This window comes from Phallusia mammillata, chromosome 6, assembly GCF_965637545.1.
Source record: "Phallusia mammillata chromosome 6, kaPhaMamm4.hap1.1, whole genome shotgun sequence".
Classification (NCBI taxonomy): Eukaryota; Metazoa; Chordata; class Ascidiacea; order Phlebobranchia; family Ascidiidae; genus Phallusia; species Phallusia mammillata.
The window spans coordinates 20,899,506-20,918,052 of NC_137257.1; the positions used below are offsets into that span (position 1 = coordinate 20,899,506).

Below are 18,547 nucleotides of genomic sequence, written 5' to 3' on the forward strand. Positions count from 1 at the left end.
GGGGTTAAATCGTCGTGGATTATAATAAAACTTGCAGGAAATGCAAATAAGGGTCATACATGTATGACGTCACATGTTAACTTACATATATGACGTCACAAGTCAACTTATTTTGAAACGACCTGCTGAACAACTTGAAACCAATATTTATGTTGAAAAATGTTTTAAAATAGTGTTTATTTTAAATACAGACAAAATGACGTCATTTCCTAGATGATGATGTCGTCCAATTTTTTAGGCTTTTGGAAAATTTCATACTTACCAACTTTCCCACAGAAAATTATGCGCTGTATCTAACCGATTTTGCCAGAAACTTTATAGAGTAGGGCCATGACTAAACGCAGGATTTTAAGAACAAGAATTCAGCAGTTATAGAAATGGTTTAAACTTTGGTGGCAATACAATATTTACTCTGATTATGACAAGACGTTGGAACTGTTCACGCAGAAAACAACACGCCAAAAGCTTTCGTTCAAGTAAATTGCGATGCAGGATTCAGTGACTGGCTTCGACAAATATCCAAACACAATAAACTTTTCAGCTAGGGCATTTGTAACAGCGTAATTTCGCATCACTCTATCTGCATAGAGTTGTTGAGGAAGCAATATTTCAAAGTGATTCAAAACTAGGTTTAGGCGACAATTTTTAACTAAGGGAAAATAAAAGTTGTTTAGTCTTGCATGTGCCACATACGTGTGTCGCATCGCTATCAAAGGCGATGACAAAAGCGATAACAACGCAACCAACACCATAGTAAAATTGCGTCAACCTTTTAGTCTGGGACGGTTTAGTATTACAGATGATAACAAAATTCTCAATGTCGCGTGGGACATGTATCGCGAAGGAGAGACCAGTTCGTACTTGTGTCGCGTTTCAAAATCTCAAGCATATAGTTTAGTTCCTCTTGAGATTTTGTAGGCAATGCTATGGTGCTTTTAACAGCAATGTTCTCGAGCCAATATAAAGTTAACTTTTTGTCATTTGCTGCACTTTAAATTGGGCGAATCTATCGTAAATTGTTTAGTCGTAAACTTAAAATGAACACTAAATCTGCACAATACATTTAATAAAATTTAGGGAAGTTATATAAAAATTAGTAAGCAAACAATCACTTGTTGGTAAATTTGAATCAGATTAGTCTAATATTATACAGAGTAGACAATTTGTATTTTTAACCTAAATAAAAATAATTCAAACATATTTGACATTTTAATTTAGTGAGTTGGTTATCAAAATTTTTTGGGGAACAAGGACGATGTCACCCTTTGTAAGGAATAAAAGAAAGGGCTACGATCTATGAAATGACGAGAAACACTGGTAGTGTATTATATGTTTCAGTGAAAAGCGTTTATTAAGATGTGGGAGATGTTCTGTGGTGCAGTTATCGGTTGGTGTTTGCACAATTCCTTTTATCCATTAGCGTCGAGTTTTTGATCGGGTTACCTGGTGCTGTGTTCTGTTTCCATTGTAGAATCGTTTATGGTACGGTGTAGGGTTTCTAATAATTGGCACTCTGGGAAATCCCGGGAATCCGGGACAAAAACAATGTTTATCCCGGAATTTTTCTAACATAAAAAATACACAAACTGTGTTTTGAAGAAAAAACAATATCTTCTTAAACATCGTAATAGTTGACGCGATTTTAGTCACTGTGTAGATTTAAATATCCTGCAGTACCTCATTATGCGAAAAGGTTTTGCGCTTTAAATTTGTTTTCGCAAAAGATTCGGAAGTTTTTGTTATAAAAAAACTGCTGGAAAACGACAACATTTAAAGTTATAGGCTACAATTAGTAAAAAAGGTAGTTTTTGCTACTTCATTTAAAGAGATGGCGTTTAGCAAGATCCCGGGATTGCCCGGGACAAATTTTTACACTGAAAATGACCGGGAATCCGCGAAAGAAACTCTAATATGGTGCATATATGTTTTATACGTTTCATTCTGCAAATGGCGAGACCTGCTGAGATGGGCAAGTCCGTTTGTTCAGTGATTCATTTGCAGAAAATACTCATCAAACGTTTTGTCCACCGGTTAAATATTGAACAAGTTTTTGCTCAACCATTATTTTAAAGAACTTTTTGCTGACGTTTCGCTCACCAGACCATATGGGGCAGAACATGTAAATCGGTTGGTGTCTTCAGTATATTATTGTTTTTTGACAAATATGTCAAATTTTACAACGTAAAAACTGTGAGTGAGTTGATGTGGAGTTTATTTTTCTGGTTGAGGACAAAAGTATGTTAGCATGCAAAATGGGTCGTCGCTCTTACAGCTTTTGTAATGTGCTAAGAAGTATCGTTACACAATGATAAAACAGAATGCAGTTTTTAAAAAACGCATTGAATGCTCAGACCATGCAGTGAATGTCCGATTGCAAGCTTGGTGTGACTTTGAACGTAGTCATTACACTGTCTGTAGAAATATACTTGCGAAAAGCAAAAATAAAAAAGAAGATTTAGACTAGTTCACAACGAGAACGAAAGGATAGGACAAATGTTTTAGTTATCTACTCTAAACATTAAACATTGATTTATTGCAGATTTTTCTTAAATAACAAACTTTGCTACAATTGTTCTGTTACTGTTTGCATGATGTCAGGACAAGACGAAACGAGTAAAGGTAAGGTATTTAGCTGGCGAAAATTATAATCAAATGGAATAAGCCTGTTTCCCTTTTAGTACATTGACCTTGTTTGTTTTGCCAATTCTTCCAATTAACTGTTCAAGCGGTTTTCAGAGCTGCAGATAGCTTCTGTCGATAATGAAAAGAAAATTGTCTTTAACGAAGACGTCATTAATCAACTGTTTAACAATGACGAAGTAAAAAATGCTCAAATCTGCATTTACTCCATTGTTGGTGCATTGAGAAAAGGAAAATCATTTTTCATGTCGCTTATGGTTCAGTATCTAGAGTACAAGTCCAAAAATCAGGTTTGTCGTGACAAATAAACTTACGCTTGGGGTATAATCAATTTTCTAAAAAATATACTTAATCCGTTGGCCCTGTTGAATGTCAGACTTTAACGGCTCTATATTAAATTCATTTAACATGACCCACAATATATTTAATTTAAAAAAAAAACTGTGCGACACAAGCAAAAGAGCGAAAAAAAGTAAAACGACCTAAACATCACAACATAAGGGAAATGTGTCTATTGAAAATTAGGTGTGTAAAACGGATTGGAGAAAAAACACTGCCTCTGATTTGAGCAAAGGATTTAAGTGGAAACATGGATCGAAAGCGCACACTAAAGGGATTGTTGTTTGGAGTAAAACTTTTTGGTTGGAAATAGCTGCTCGAAAAGTATATGATGTGTTAAGTTTGTACACTTGTAAATAATTCAACTTAAACAACAATTTAATGCAGGTTGCAGTTTTCCTTATGGACACTCAGGGACTGTTTGATCAAGATGGTTGTGAGTCTATTGATATGCAACTTTTTACTTTGAGCACTTATCTGAGTTCGTACCAAATTTACAACTTGAGCGGTTATATTAACACAGCACACTTGGAAAAGTTTAAGGTAGTCTAAAATAAATCGACGAAACAAGTTTAATAGTCAAACCGTTTTTATTTTTAATCTGTGCAGATGTTTTGTGATTTTTCCGAACAAGTCACCGACAAATCATGCCAGGTACAAAGATTTTTTTTTCAAATAAAATAATGCTTTGATGATCTGCTCTATTATTCAGTCACTTCTATTCCTTATCCGGGACTGGCAGAATATGGACTACGAATTCGGCCATGATGGTGGAAAGGAATATCTGACAAACTTGAGACAAGGCGCAACGTCACCCACGGTCTTTGCTCTACATCGCAAAATCAAAGAATCATTTGAGGTAGTTGATTGCGTTCTGATGCCACATCCTGGAAAAAAACTTACCCAACGCAAATCCGGTGAATCTACAACAACCATTGGTGGTATGTAAAGAAAATTTATGTTTTGGCAATTCCGCTAAAAATATTTACGCAATCAAAAACACAAAATAGATGAAGGAGAATACAAAATATCAAAGCATTTCATTGTGTCAACAGCTAATTATCGGCTTGACAAAAAACAGTCGATTTACAGCAATCATCATACAGCTGAAACATTAAAATCAAAACAAATAGGAGCGATAAAATGCTAAACGTAATTTTCCTGTTTCGTTGAGTCAGACATCGACGAGGATTTTCTGGAAGCTGGTGACAAGGTGCTTGAGAAGATGTTTTCCAACCCAGTAGTGAAAAAAATAGGAGATACACCAGTGGAAGGGGTAACCATTGCTGGTTTGACTTACGAAATCGCAGACCTTTTGCAAAAACATCAGTTGAATGAAAACGACATGCACAAGGTTGAAAATCACGTAAAACACGTCAAAATTATTTTTCGATTTAAGTATTTTTAAACGTTTTAGGCTTACGTGCAAGCTTACCTGAGACAAATTACAATTTGCTGCGAGGAAGAGTTTTTTGACTTTATTGAGGTCAGTGCTGCACGGAACCTGCCTGCGACACTGTTTTAAGAAACTTTGTTTTTACGTTTACAGGAAGAAAAGAAACAGTATAAATCCAAACGTGAGCTCAAAGATGTTCATGACAAAGCTGTTGAAAAGGCAATGCAGACTTTTGAAAGCAAGAAAAAGGACGGAAATCCCAAGGAAATCCAGAAACACCATGACAATCTATTAAAGTCTTTGATTGACCGTGATTTCATGTTATATTGCTATAACGACTACTTGCAGGTATAGCCACAACTAAAATATTAACAGTATTGTTGTTTTAACGTTTATAGTGACCAAATTTCAGGCTGGAATAGAAGAACTTTATGGACAAATGATGGAGACCTGTGTGGACAGTATTCAGATATGATGGCATAAATATTTGTCTAAAGACAGTAAAGCGTGGCACGTTATAGGTGTACCTAAGCTGTTATGTTCCACAAGAACGGGTTATACATTACACAGTGCTCCGAAATTCTCATTTGCTTGTTACATGTCTATTTTCTTGGTAAATGGAAATGTAATATTTGCTACAGAGAAACGTGGATACAGACGTTACTGATATTCACAAAGAGGAAGCTTTAAATATGTTTCAACAAAAAACTGAGAAAAATCCACTTGATGCTGACATTCGAGATGAATACATGAAAACACTCGCCAATGTGCTTAAAAACAAAACAAACATAGACGACATCAAAAAAGATTTAAAACAGGTCAGTCTGTTAAACAAGAAGAGACTGTATGGAGTATACTGCAGGGGTTGGGAACCTTTGACTAGCAACCCAGATGTTGCTCTTTTTGTGAAATCGTCTGGTTCTCTGAGAAATCTTAATTTTATTTTTGACAGTATTAGTAATATATTTTAATGTGTTGGATTTTAAGGAAAACATGTTCTTAAAACAAATAATAAATTGGATTTTAACAATTACACTGTGTTGTATTCTAAGTGAGTACATGACTCTTACTAAAATACATTTAAATATATCTGACTTTATTGACTTCTTTAACTAAAAGGTCCCCGATTTTAGGTATAATTGTATTTTATAAAAATAGGGTCACATACTTGGTATACACGCAACATTGGCTAATTTGTTTTTTTTCTGTTGCTAAAAAAACAAACATTGGTATCTTGTTATAATTTGCGCGTGACAGTTTTTGTTTACGTTTTAAGGAAACCCTTAATCAAAAGGAGAAGAAAGCCCAAAATGCGGTGTTGTGGCAAATATGCAAAGAAATGCATCAAGTTAGTAAAAGATTTGAGCTCGAGCATATGTTAGCACCATATTTAAACGTGTTTGTGGTTTTTCAGCTGTTACGTGGTCGAAAGCTTATTTGTATTGTTTTGTAAATAGAACAAAAATTAGGAAAAAAAAACTTGCATTTTTTTCTGAAAGCAAAAGTTGGATTTTTAGGACTTTTTGTAAACAGCTTAAATTGAGAAACGGGGTATGCAATGACACCGGGTTAACCGCCGCAATAAATTATAAGCGGTTATTTAAGTTAAACAGCTTTATTTGATTTAAAAACAAGTAATATGCACTGGTGCAACTTTTTGCAAGATGTCTGCTAACTGCTGGGAACGTAATTGTCACCGACTTGTTCTGACTGACCAAGAATTGGGTCTAGAAATTTCGGTCGGCGATGTTACCTTCGCCAAATAATCCAAGTCCTTGCAATCAGATATATTTCCCGATACTGTCTTCACGATGCCGTAAGCGTTTCGTATCCATACATAGCTGCTACGTCACAAGCATTCTTAACAACAACAAAGTATTCTATAAAACAAGCTTTCGTTGGCACTTAAAACTAGGCAAACTAAGATATATTTTTCCGTAAAAGTGAGTTTTTGGGCATTTTCGAAAGATAGTGGAACATTTTTAGCCAACAACGAAATAGTGACTGGGTCAGATGCAAGAATGAAAATCTTTCGAAACCTGGTTTTCTGTTTACGACAACGGGACTACAAATTACAGAGCAGTAGGTGTTAATTCAGTCGCATTCTCAACAAGATAGTTTTTGTAAGGTGCACATAACCATTTTTTGTTGTTGTTTGTACAGATTAGCCTAACACTTGACAGCACGTAGAACTTGTATGGATACACACATTTTTGCCAATCATTTGTAAAATCTTAAAAGTAAATAAAAGCATAAAAAACGTTAGGCAACCGTTTCTTGGCAACATTCAGATATACTATAACCAATTATTGCTCATCCAGCAGTTTTTATTGTAAACAATCGACGTTTCGACGTCCTATACAGGACGCCTTCATCACGATAATGACATAACTTGCGGGACAAAATTCTTATAAAGCGACAAAACACACAAAAAAACAGCAATAAGAAGATCCCGCGGCTTTTAATTCAGATATACTACCACAGGTATTGGTTGACAAAGCGGCTTCAAACATTTCTGGACGGTATGCAAGCGCAACCATTGCTCTAACAGTGCACATTAAATGTGTAAACAAATTAACAGTTTTGTGTTTGTGAAATCATGCTAATTTTATTTTCTTCAAATTTGTGGGTCTGGTTTCAAAAATGTTGACTTAAAACCACAAAAGTCCAAGATACCAAAAATACATTATCTGTTGTTTTAGCAAAAAACAGTTAGGTATTCTATTAGGTTTATTGTTCATTAAGAGACACATATGGCGGGTAAAACTTGTAAAGTATGGTTACCGCTAGGTAGCGCGGTTAGAGAAAAGAGGCATATTTTTAACTTGGCCGAACGGTCTGGCGCGCCTGACCCCTATGCAGACACAAAAAAACTTGATCGGGATTCGTCCCCGGGAATGTCCTGGGTTCAAACCCCGTGAAAAAAATAATAATTACGCAAAAACGACGTGTTGCACTTTAATGTTTTGTTCGTCAGAAATCGTTATAAAATCACTTATTTCAGTGCTTCCCAACCTTTTCCAGCTCGCGGCCCATTTAAAAAAAAAATTTTTTGCGGACCACCGTTTAATATTTCAACAAAACCACAATGGAAAAGAACTAAAATTAACAAAAAAATAATAACCGCACAAGCAATACTTCTGTTAATGTGAAGCCTGAGCTTGCTGATTTGATATGATTTATGAGATCACTACTACTTTCTGGGAAAAATAAACTATTCATTTTGTAGCTACGCAAAGACCAAATAAAGCTAACAAAGACAGTTACAGCTTCAAGATGTTTAAAGTGAACTATTATGCGGCTTTCATAGTTAGTAATATTATAATTTTGCGAAAAAAGGTTAAATTTGAAAGTAAATTTAACCTTTTTTCGCAAAATTATATAACAAAACTTTTTTTAACTTCTATATTGGTATGGTAATAGTTTGAAAAGCTTCACGGCCCAGCAGAAAGTACGCCGCGGACCACCAGTGGGCCGCGGCCCACCGGTTGGGAAGCTCTGACTTATTTGACCGATAAACTCGGCAAACCAAAGCCTTAGTACTTTACTTATAATAGGTAAATGTTTACAGGCAGCAGTTTGCTATATGTCCTATATTTGACATGGCTCTTTATTTCATCATCAGTTACAAAACAGGCAGCTGTTTGCGACTTTCTAACAATCCCGATGGCGTAATTTTGGGGTCAACAACGGTTTGATTAGCTAAGTAACTACGCTAACTGAAAACCTGCACTTGATGTAGGGAATAGAAAAAATGTTTGTGACTTCAATCATTGGTTTTTTTAATATAAGTTACACATTTAGCTTCTCGGATATTGCAAACAGGGACCACAGTTGCTAGAAAGTTGCAATTGTACTGATTTGTAAAAATTAAAACAATTCGGAAACACTGGACCAAAAAAGGAAACTTTATTTAAAATGGCAAGATATATCACTATGGGGGGGGGCAATATGATCCAAAATCTGCATTGAATAATGATGGTTAAAATCGCTATTTTCGCGAAGGAAAAATTGGCAAAAAAAGACGACATATTTCGTCTGCTTACATGGATTTTCAATGAAGTTGCACAAAGCGATTTAGCACAAGCAAATGCCGGCTTTCAATTCCACCTTAACCAAGCTGTTCTATCTCCCTCGCAACGAAAACATACTGAATGAAATTGGCATTGAGCGTGAAGCCACTGGTACCGAGGTTCCTGGGCATGCGAGGCCAAGCAAACGCAAGCCGGTACAATCGGCTAAAACCTCGCAGTACAGCAAAAAAAAGCGTAAAAATAACTGGGAGGTCGCAGGTTTTTCGCAGTGTACATGTAGTAGTTTGGCTTTATCACATTTTGATGATCAATGTGCAGATTCAGAAATTTAACGTACATTTGTTGTCAGTTTATATTATTCCACAGATAAATGCAATTAACCAACTTAACTTTTATTATCGTTTTAGCACACGTTACTTGTTTTGTAAAATCGTATAGCAAACATTTTTTAGCATTAAAATCCCACGTTTGGAAGACAACAAATTGAGGTGAATCAAATGAAACTTTAGCATCCTGATTAGGGTCTGTATTAAAATGACTTTAGGTTAATTTTGATTGATAGGTGATGACATACTCTTCAATTGAGTTGAGTTTTTTTCGCCGGGCAAAATCGTAGCAGCACAATTGCGCTAAAATATTCACCAAGCCGGAAATTGTGAAGCTATATGTGGAGGAATCACTTATTGTTTTAGGAAGAAAATGCAAAACCATCAAAGTTAATGTCTGGTGAGTTTTGTAACCCACGAAACCAAAATTAATCGTGAACTGGTGTCTGTTGTCCTGACAAAAAATATCCAGATGGCTTTACAACACCATTCAAGCTTCCTCATCCAATATCTGTTATCATAATATTCAGATAACACCACCTTGCACATTTGACATTTTGGTGAAAAAAAACCTCACACCATACATTCTATTGCACCCAGTAAGCCAGGGGTACCCAAAGTGCGGCCCCGGCGGCATTTTACGTGGCCCGCGGCTGTTTTTACAAATTCTGTTGCGTAGGTTTGGATTAGGTTTTTGGGTTTTGGCGACTTGCCTCTCCACGCAAAAGCTTTCCATTGAACTTTATTTACCGGTAAAAGATGTGTATCAATAAACTGGTAAAATGAAAGGTGGCAACGCAACAAAATCCCACATGTTCCATAAATCCCGTAAATTTGTGTTCATATTCTAAAAAACGTCTTTGTCTGGTAAATATTGACGCCCATTGAAAAGTTTGGACACCCCTGCAGTATTGAGATGATTGAGATTTTTTCCTCCGCACAAATACAAATCTCTAGTCAAAACATCCCTGCCTTTTGCTTTTTTTGCAACCCAGGAGCTGATTTTAGTCATTTTAAAAGTGATTCAATATCTGGGCAGCATATTAATTTGTGATCCACACTTCCTAAAACGCTGACATGTCCTTTAATGTCACTGGGACTGTCTTCAGGAGGAAGTTTGACAGATATCAGTTCCTGTAAAGAAAAAGCACATATATCATGACTTGACTTTTACATGAGTCTAAATCAGTGAAATTCACCTCTGAAAAGCACGAGGACACTCCTGTTTTGAGGTTGAGAACAACATTTCCCACTATGAGTCGACATTTTCCTGACTTTAAAACCTGGATTTTTCCAATTTTACCCTCCGATAAACTTGCAAGGTCACATTTTTCCTCTTCTTTGTCCTGAAAGAATTGGTTCAAAATGAGTAAAGCACATTAAACTCAGCCCATTCCAAATTTTTATTCAGTTTGTCTTTGAGATATTATAGAACAGACTTTTGTTTTATTGTCGTCTTTCTTCTGAGTCCCAGGTTCCTGTTTAACATGAATTTTTTCATCTTCTCTAGATGGAACAATTCCAGGCAAAACATCAGGAAGTTGAAACACAACAAGTTTGTCATATTGATATCCACCACTGTAACATGTTAATTAATATAAAACACTTCATTTACTACCATATGACAAGGCATAGGCTAAAAAATCTAGCCTGTGGTGTATTTTTTTTAATGTATGCAGATAGTTTAATATCCAAAACAGACAAACAGTAAAAAAATGTTACTTTTTTTAGACATTCCAAAATATTGCATATTACCAGTGGTAGAAGTGCTAATAAAGTTGTCATTACGGTAGTTGCCATAAATGCATGTACAATCTTTGAAAAAACACTATGACCAACATTTACATTTTCTCCTTGAGATTCACTAAAAAGTGGTGTGGTATTACTGAATATGGATGAACACCCTTTACAACACAATAGATTTGATCGTACCTGAATATGGATGCACAATTTGAAGGATGTTTCATATCTCCAATTATTCCTGCGTAACAAGAACACATTTCAGGTTCTTGTTTCATAAAACAATCACACTTAAAGCCAAGTTTCGACAAATGCTAACCCTATCCAACACATAGTAAAATTTTTATTGTAAATGGCTACTTTTAACAACACATTTATGTAAGTCTCAATCAACAAATGGCTTGGAGAATATGTTTTGCTGGTGTGCCCAAGAAAGCCGAGTGGCTAGTGCTGTTGCTATGTGTTGACAATGTTGTGTGTTCTAATCTTATGTCTTGTAATTTTTAAGAAACAGGTAATTTTAGGTGACATTGCTACAAACCACAGGAACCTATAGGTCAGAGGTGCAAACCCTACGGCTGCAGCGACGAGTTTCTGTGATCGTGAACACATTTATTAAAATATTTATTCTGGCATCTGTGATGTAAAAAAAGACTTTTGCTAACTATTTTAATTTTCAAACTGCTTCAAACACATTTTGTGGGATTGAAAAGGGTATTACCAGCCTAGCAGCCACATGTGTCAGACTTTTTGTACACATGTTGTGTGAAAATAATGTATAGATTATGATGTCATTTACAGTTAAGCTTGATAGCCAGACTGCTTAGCTCAATCTGTACATCAAGTTAGAAATAGGGTTTTTAGAAATAGGGGTCTGGGTTTTTAGCTGCCATTAAATGGTATGTCTATATAATGTTTTTTTGATGTAAACATCAGTTATTTTGAAACAAGCAAACAATTGGTGGCCGTTAGGGAAATAAGGATCTGCAATGCGACTGTCATGGCAAAACGGTTGTGCACCCCTGTCATAGGTTGAAAATAATGATCCAACAAACTACATAACAGGCAGCCCGGTGGTAAAAAACTTTATTATTGCATTAACAATTAGCAAAGTAAAATACCTGGTTCAGTTTTAACTTTGGTGAAGTTTTGTGTTTGTGTACCTTGCATTGGCAAAGTGGTTGGTTTTAACTTTTCGTCATTTTGTAAATCAGCAATCAACTAAAAACATTTAAAACATCACATGTTATAAGGGAGTAATTACATCACTAGCAGTCTTTAAACAAACATTTTACAATTTTTTTACAAATTTGTTTTACAAACAGTCCAGGTTATGCTAGAGAATATTCCTTATGAAACAATTACCGACAGATTGCCCTCCTCTAATCGTTTCATTACTTCCTCGGACTCTGCTTTTTCCAATGCTGGATCGAAACTATAATAAATGAAATGACACAAAAATATGGTAAAAGCACAATAGCTTATTTTAACCAACACCATAGTGTTTTTTTTTTCTTTTTAAGCATACAAAGTTAAAACATATTATTGTTTAGCAACAAGTTTGCTATGTGTCATTTTACCAAGTAAACTAAACTCAATTCAACATCATTTTTTTATCTAAAAAATGTGTGTTGGCCTGTTACTTGTGACACTACAGCACAAGAATTGTTTTATATTTTCGTTCACAAAGTAATACATACGAACTTGAATGAAAAAGCACACCTATTTTCATTAAGCATATTCATTACTAACATAATAAGCCAGAACTAAAAAACAGCTTTTTGGGCATATGATGGAACCAGACTCTTACCTCTCCTTTTTTATTGTTGGTTTTTGCATTTGATTTGATGCTGGTTCACTGTGACTTTGTGCATCTCGGCCTTTTCTATTTGCTTCACCTGCCGGGCCAGCTTCAAAAATTGAGTGTGATTGGATTATCTGTCAATAAAACAGCTATTTGCAGTACACAACAGTGGAAAGATGTGCGCAGATTTCTCCACAGTAAACAACCACTTTGCCAATTTTAAAAAAGTGATGACAATTTTTAAACAGTAACAGATATCTCACTAGGAAATGTTCTGATAATAAAACCAGTCCAGCACATAGTATTGGTGCTATTTTTCTATGATGTAGCTCATTGTGCTTAAGTTATTGATGCTATACTGGTGGCAACAGTAATTTTTGTTTTATTTGATTTATTCATTGATAAAATGTTTTCATTAAATCTGGCCATAATTTTATCCAATTTTACTTCATTTCTCGATACATACCATTGAATTGATATAGTTTTTAAAAAAAAGCTGGGTTCCATGGTTTAGCTAATACCTCTTTGTTTCTAAACCCTCTCCCCCTTCCCCGTTGTCTGGGAGTGTTTGACCTTTCTGGCCTTCGTTGTCGTCCATCTGTTGCCGGTTTTACTTCTTGTTTTACTCTGCCAATCAAGTTGAATAATACCACATTGTTATGCATGACAAAGAGCAAGTTTGTGGCTAAGACATAACCATTCTGGTTTTTAGAGTAGTCAAGTTGGGAAAGTTTTTTTCATAAGATTATTTTCTAGCAACATTTCCTGGTTGTAAACCGGTGGTACTAAATACCACATGTTACCGCACATTATCACATGGTAGTAAGTAGCAAAGGACTTGAATATGCTTTTGTGAAATTATAATTTTGTAAACTTTTAAAAGCGTTGACAGTTAGAGCTATTTGGGTTGGGTGAGGGTTTGTAATTGAAGTAGTTCTGAAATCTGGTTGAATTTACACTTGTTGCTCTCACATGGAATATTCCAAGCGATATACCATACAGTATATACAGTATTTAGTACCACCGGTTGCAAACCCTACGTGTGTACTGAATCAGCTAAATTTCAGTTCAGCTGAAACCAAATATTTACACAGGGAGTCATGCGCTACACATTAAATATAAAAGCACCAGTTTGTCTACCAGGCAAACAGTGCAGAATAGTTGTGTTTCATCCTCACATTAGTTATGTGGGGTTTAGCGTTGCCTCAAACATGATTGCTAACCTGCCAATGAATTACTGAATTTTTGTCTACAGTGGGAAAAAATGATATTGTTTCATAATTGATGCATTTTTATTATGGTGTAATTGTAAGATTAGGTGGTGCCTGAGACTCGCTTTAAATATGAATTCATAAAAAATAGAGTTTCAGGTGAATCATAAAAAATTATTCGGCCAAAACTGAATCTTTGCAACAATGCCCAAATCAGCCGAATAAATTCGGCAAACCGGATATTCGGTACATCTCTAGTAAACACTCCTCTACTTGTACTTCACATATATATGTGAGAATTGATACTGTGAAATTAACTATTTGTTACTTACTCCAATTTTGTCCGATCTTTTCTAATGGGAATGTTGGGTGAAAATGTTTTCTGCAACCAATAAACATGTAAAACTTTATTTCAACTTTACTTGAAATATTAAATGATATATTTTAGCTACATAGCACTTTTTAAAATCAAATTTGCAATTATTAACAAAGTTACAAACAAAACCTTGTTAAAATTTGTTTTACAACTTCGGACAACAATCGGAAATGCACCTAATATCCTGAATATCAATCTGCTAAAAATCTTCAGGTGATAATTTATTACCTTTTTAATCCCACCAAGAGTTAAATCTCTAGGACCTCTCAATGATGGCAAACGATTGGGTGTTGATTCTGATGTTTTTTTGGAAGCAGATTTCGACCGACCAGGCCGTGTTAAAAAAGCTTGATCTAAGAAAAGTGCGATCGTCATTAATAGTACAAACAAAATACGTGCTTTTCAAACAGGCTGTACAAAAACTTAGCAACAGCAAAAGTACGCAACACTATGCAATGTTATACAAAAGGTTGCATTATAAACTAAAAATACAGCTAGCGATATTTTTCAAAAACCTTACTGATTTTACAGTAAGTTTGTGAGTATTTGTACTCACCAGAAGTACCCGGTTCTTGTTTAATTACGGTCCCTGGTTCCTTTTTTATCGTAGGAGTTGGATTATCGCTCATGATAATGGTTTAGTAGCTCGTGTAATACCAAAACATGACAGCAAATATAAGTTAACAAACCACGCCGAGACGAAAATAGGTACTTCCCCTGTAGGTGCTGTACCTAATTTCTTACATTTCTATGTTTGCTGAGAAAATTGGTTGCACAATTCTCTTGCAGCAATTGCAATGATAATTTGGGCAAACTTTCAATATTTGTTTACCAAAAAAGTTTTTTGACTCGCTAGCCCAAAGCTTGCGAGAAAGATATAATTTGTGCAAGCAACTAAATCCTACTTTATGGACAAATTATGTTCGAACTTTGTAATATTTCCTGTCACAGTTAATTAGGATGTAGAAGCGACTATGTGATGTGGTGTTTACGTGCTTTAACCGTATGTTTCGTCCCGTGCTGTGATTGGACGTTGCTTTGTGTGGGAATTGTGCGCATGTGTACGATTTAACGCGTTTTTTCGGGATGGATATATATATATATATAAATCCGCACTGGTATATTTGAGGTTTTTTTTCGTTTTCTTCATTTTTTGTCGAGAAGTAATGAACGAACGAACCGAAGTGCAAGACACCAGCTTGAGAGATTAAGGACGGTGGTACCTGATTAATTTGTAGTGACGCGGTCATAACCTTGAGACTCATTAGCGAACATTAATTAACATCAATTACTTTCTCTCTGTTTCGATCAGTCGCGCGCACTACAAACTCATTTATGCGTATCAGAATTTCAATGATGAAATATAATTTCGTTACTTGTAATTAGTAATTTATGTAATATCCAAGCATTTGACGTTACTTTGTAAATTTGGGAATAAAAAATGCAAAACGTGAAAAAAACGACCACAGACAAAGAATGGTCGTAAGATTGTTTACATCTTGGACAAGCGGAAGTACCAAAAAGCCGGTTATCCCCCCCCCCCCCCCCCCCCCTACCTGTCGAAAGAAGGCAAGCATGTTTAGTACCGTTTTTTCTTGTTCGTTGACGTTGGTGTTCTTTTGTTTATTTGGGAGAAATAGGCTTGGTTTTGATTTTTTTATTGTGGGATTGTCAGAACAGAACAATACTATTTAAATCTTGCTTGACGTCTACCACACGTTGACAATCAATAATGATCTGATGTTCACTGAGAATTGTTGCGGAAATACATTTAATTAGCGGAAAAAAATCTTTGAGGGGGCACAATTACACCGGAACTCCCGCCAGGCGGCGCACCAAAAGTCAGGGGTACATGACGTCATTAAACTTGACGTGGGTCGGGCATTGCACAATTGCCAGGCAGGTGTCCTCATTGTTGAACATTTCCAATGACAGAGATTAACTTCGGGCCAGAATAAATCAATTGAGAGACGGCTGAAAATAGCTCGAGCGTTCACAGCAGGTTGCTTCCATACAAACAAACGCACACAAGGTCACATTGTAATGTGGGACATGACGAGTTATAATGACTGCGAACATGTTTCGATTTTTTGCAGTCAAAAAGATCGTTCGCCGACTGTTGCACCTGCCCTAAGTCAATTACCTATGGCTTAAACTGACAACCGAAGCATGGAAGCGGTTTTACTAAGCACCAGAAGTACCGAAATACAAAAAAATCAAGCAGGGGAATCAAACCTATCATTCAACACAACAAATTTTGTTTTACAGCAAAAAACGTTTTTAGTTTTTAAAAAATGTGCACAAATGGGCTGAGACGTAAGGATAGTTAAAAAGCCAAACCAACGTAACTTAAATAAATCTTTTATGACATGTGCTTAAATTAGTAATGTTAACACGAAACAAAATCTCTATAAACGTGATTTTTAGTTAAAGCTATTTATTCGTTAACATTAAAGTGTCACAATCCTGACTTTAAAGTTATGCATTCCAGCAACAGTTGCAAGTAATCAAAGTGGAATGATCTATTTAAATGCGTGAGTTGGCAAACACACAAGACGTTGATCGCTCTCCGTCAAATCCCTTTAAATTTGTTCCGATGCCTGCACGTTATAGGATAATCCGACCAATAACCTTGTGCTGAAAAACTTGAATACAAGGTTTGACTGCTTGACAGATGGACCGACCCACATAGATCGCGTTTTTATTGAAATTAATTTTGCTTGTATCAGCATTATTGCGGTACGACCCTAAATGTATTTTTGCAGACCAAACTTAAATTAAAGCGAGTTTTGGTTACATCTAAATTTATTACAACTTATGACGCCGATTTAATAAAAATAAAGGGCTGTGTTACAATTCGAACGTACATGTGATAGAAGCTAGTTGTTAAAACCGTAATTGTGTACCGTGTCCATAAAATTTTGTTTCACCGCAACTTTATACGTAACAAAATCCACACGGGCCGACTCAAAGCATAAATTTTGCAAACAGTTATGCTCGAAATGTCATTGTAGGTTGTTGCCATGGCGTTTATTTAAAAACAAAACAGTCAGATGACTTGTAACAGTGCATACGACACTAACTATATCAGTGCAAAAGTTCCTGACAACAGCAGTAAACAACAAACAATCAAGATCTTGACTAGGGTGGGACGATTTTTTAGTTGATTAAATTGCACTTAACTTAAACCGAGCAAGTGTAAAAGCTAAGGGTTTAAGGCAAGCATTTTTCGGTGGTGGCGATTACTTTTCACTTTGCTGAAAATCAATACGACTTATAAGCGACCGAAAGTGATTCATACGTAAGCTGTTTTAAACAAATGCTGTTGCAGGTCAATCCGACACCACTAAGTTAAATTAAATGGGACCATTGGGGCAGCATCGTAACTAATAACTATGCAATGCTTTTAGTTTTCGTCGACAAGTAACTTAGTATTTGAAACCGAGAAAAAAATATATTAAGATTATTTATTATTAAAATTGGTTAAAAACTCGATGAACACAAAATCTACTGTTACTATAAATATGACGTCATATGACACAGTTACAACTTTAAACCACTATGACGTCACAACAGACGTCAACTAGAAGTCTCACAAGGACCCCTGATTTCTAAAGATTACAATTTTACGGTTAACTCGATTAACTGATCTTTATGTTATTAGGTCAGTGAAGCCCTTCGATATTCAAAGTCCCACCAGTCAGCAAGTGCTGCGTGCGGTTTCCCATTGACACGTAAATCGCGGTTGTTTAATCCAATTCCGGCTTGAAGAACAAGATCGCTTCCTACCGCGATCTATCGCTGCTCTCATAAGCGATTTTACAGCATCAAATGTCGACAAGCCAGTGTGGGAAAATGTGCTTTGTGATTTGACATATTGTTAAGTGCTATAAAGATAACAAACATTGGCCTTGATGGTAAAATATAGAAAGATTTAAATTGCCATTTAAGATCCCAAGCATTCAACTTGTTTTAGTTGCTAAAATGTTTAAATGATAAAGTCTTATAACCACAACCACCGACGAGCTGGGATTCGTCTGTTTAAAAACTAATACATTTTCTGCTGTAAATGTAGTGTTACTTATTCATAGCACGAACAAGCTGTCAAGATGTTCACATTAGTATAGTTAGGAGAAAATGTTTGGTTGAAACTGTTAAATTCTCGCGCCTTACATTACGTACATGACATAAAAAATCTTTAGTTTGGTTAAATTAAAATTAAGCACTCGACCAGAAAAATACTTAAAAGAGTAAAAATCGTTCAAAACCAAACAGCAATCTGTCGACTATTCCTCTTGGCGATTTGAGGTAACACAATTCAATTGCATAAGCAGCCTGAGAGCGGACGTATTGAGTCTACTTGTGTGTGCAATAACCCGATGCCGCAATCCTCACTTCACAACTCACACGAGGAATTAGATGCAAAATCAAAATGACAAGCAATAAGCTCTGATAATTCCCCTTTATGAAGGGCGACGTTTATCTGCTTGCCGGGTTTTTCAAGTGTGTTGATATTACATGTGCTAATGACGAATGCTCGATGCGACATAAGTCGGATTAGCGACAACCTTTTGCGCCCGTATAACCAGAGGTCATGCGAAGGTTTTTATGATTGGAAGGCTTACGCAACCCTGCGTGCCACAGTTTGTCTGTATATTGCAAACCACCGTTTAAAATTTTG

The 18,547-nt window shown here is 35.8% G+C and overlaps 2 protein-coding genes across 2 annotated transcripts; one reads left to right on the plus strand and one right to left on the minus strand.

Annotated features, from left to right (window-relative positions):
• Positions 1 to 2,591: 2,591 nt before the first annotated feature.
• Positions 2,592 to 5,828, plus strand: LOC145234488 (atlastin-1-like). The gene is made up of 11 exons (XM_080099215.1): positions 2,592 to 2,619; positions 2,737 to 2,930; positions 3,367 to 3,522; positions 3,589 to 3,633; positions 3,692 to 3,920; positions 4,158 to 4,345; positions 4,397 to 4,465; positions 4,529 to 4,723; positions 5,017 to 5,193; positions 5,652 to 5,723; positions 5,790 to 5,828. Exons 1-11 carry the CDS (start codon positions 2,592 to 2,594, stop codon positions 5,826 to 5,828), a joined length of 1,392 nt encoding a protein of 463 aa, XP_079955341.1.
• Positions 5,829 to 9,464: 3,636 nt separating this feature from the next.
• LOC145233850 (DNA-directed RNA polymerase III subunit RPC4-like) lies at positions 9,465 to 14,627 on the minus strand. The gene is made up of 11 exons (XM_080098629.1): positions 14,423 to 14,627; positions 14,095 to 14,219; positions 13,823 to 13,872; positions 12,801 to 12,906; positions 12,286 to 12,413; positions 11,841 to 11,910; positions 11,597 to 11,696; positions 10,668 to 10,716; positions 10,175 to 10,313; positions 9,935 to 10,081; positions 9,465 to 9,869 (listed from the first exon to the last, which is right to left on the minus strand). Exons 1-11 carry the CDS (start codon positions 14,493 to 14,495, stop codon positions 9,744 to 9,746), a joined length of 1,113 nt encoding a protein of 370 aa, XP_079954755.1. The 5' UTR covers positions 14,496 to 14,627; the 3' UTR covers positions 9,465 to 9,743.
• Positions 14,628 to 18,547: the final 3,920 nt, after the last annotated feature.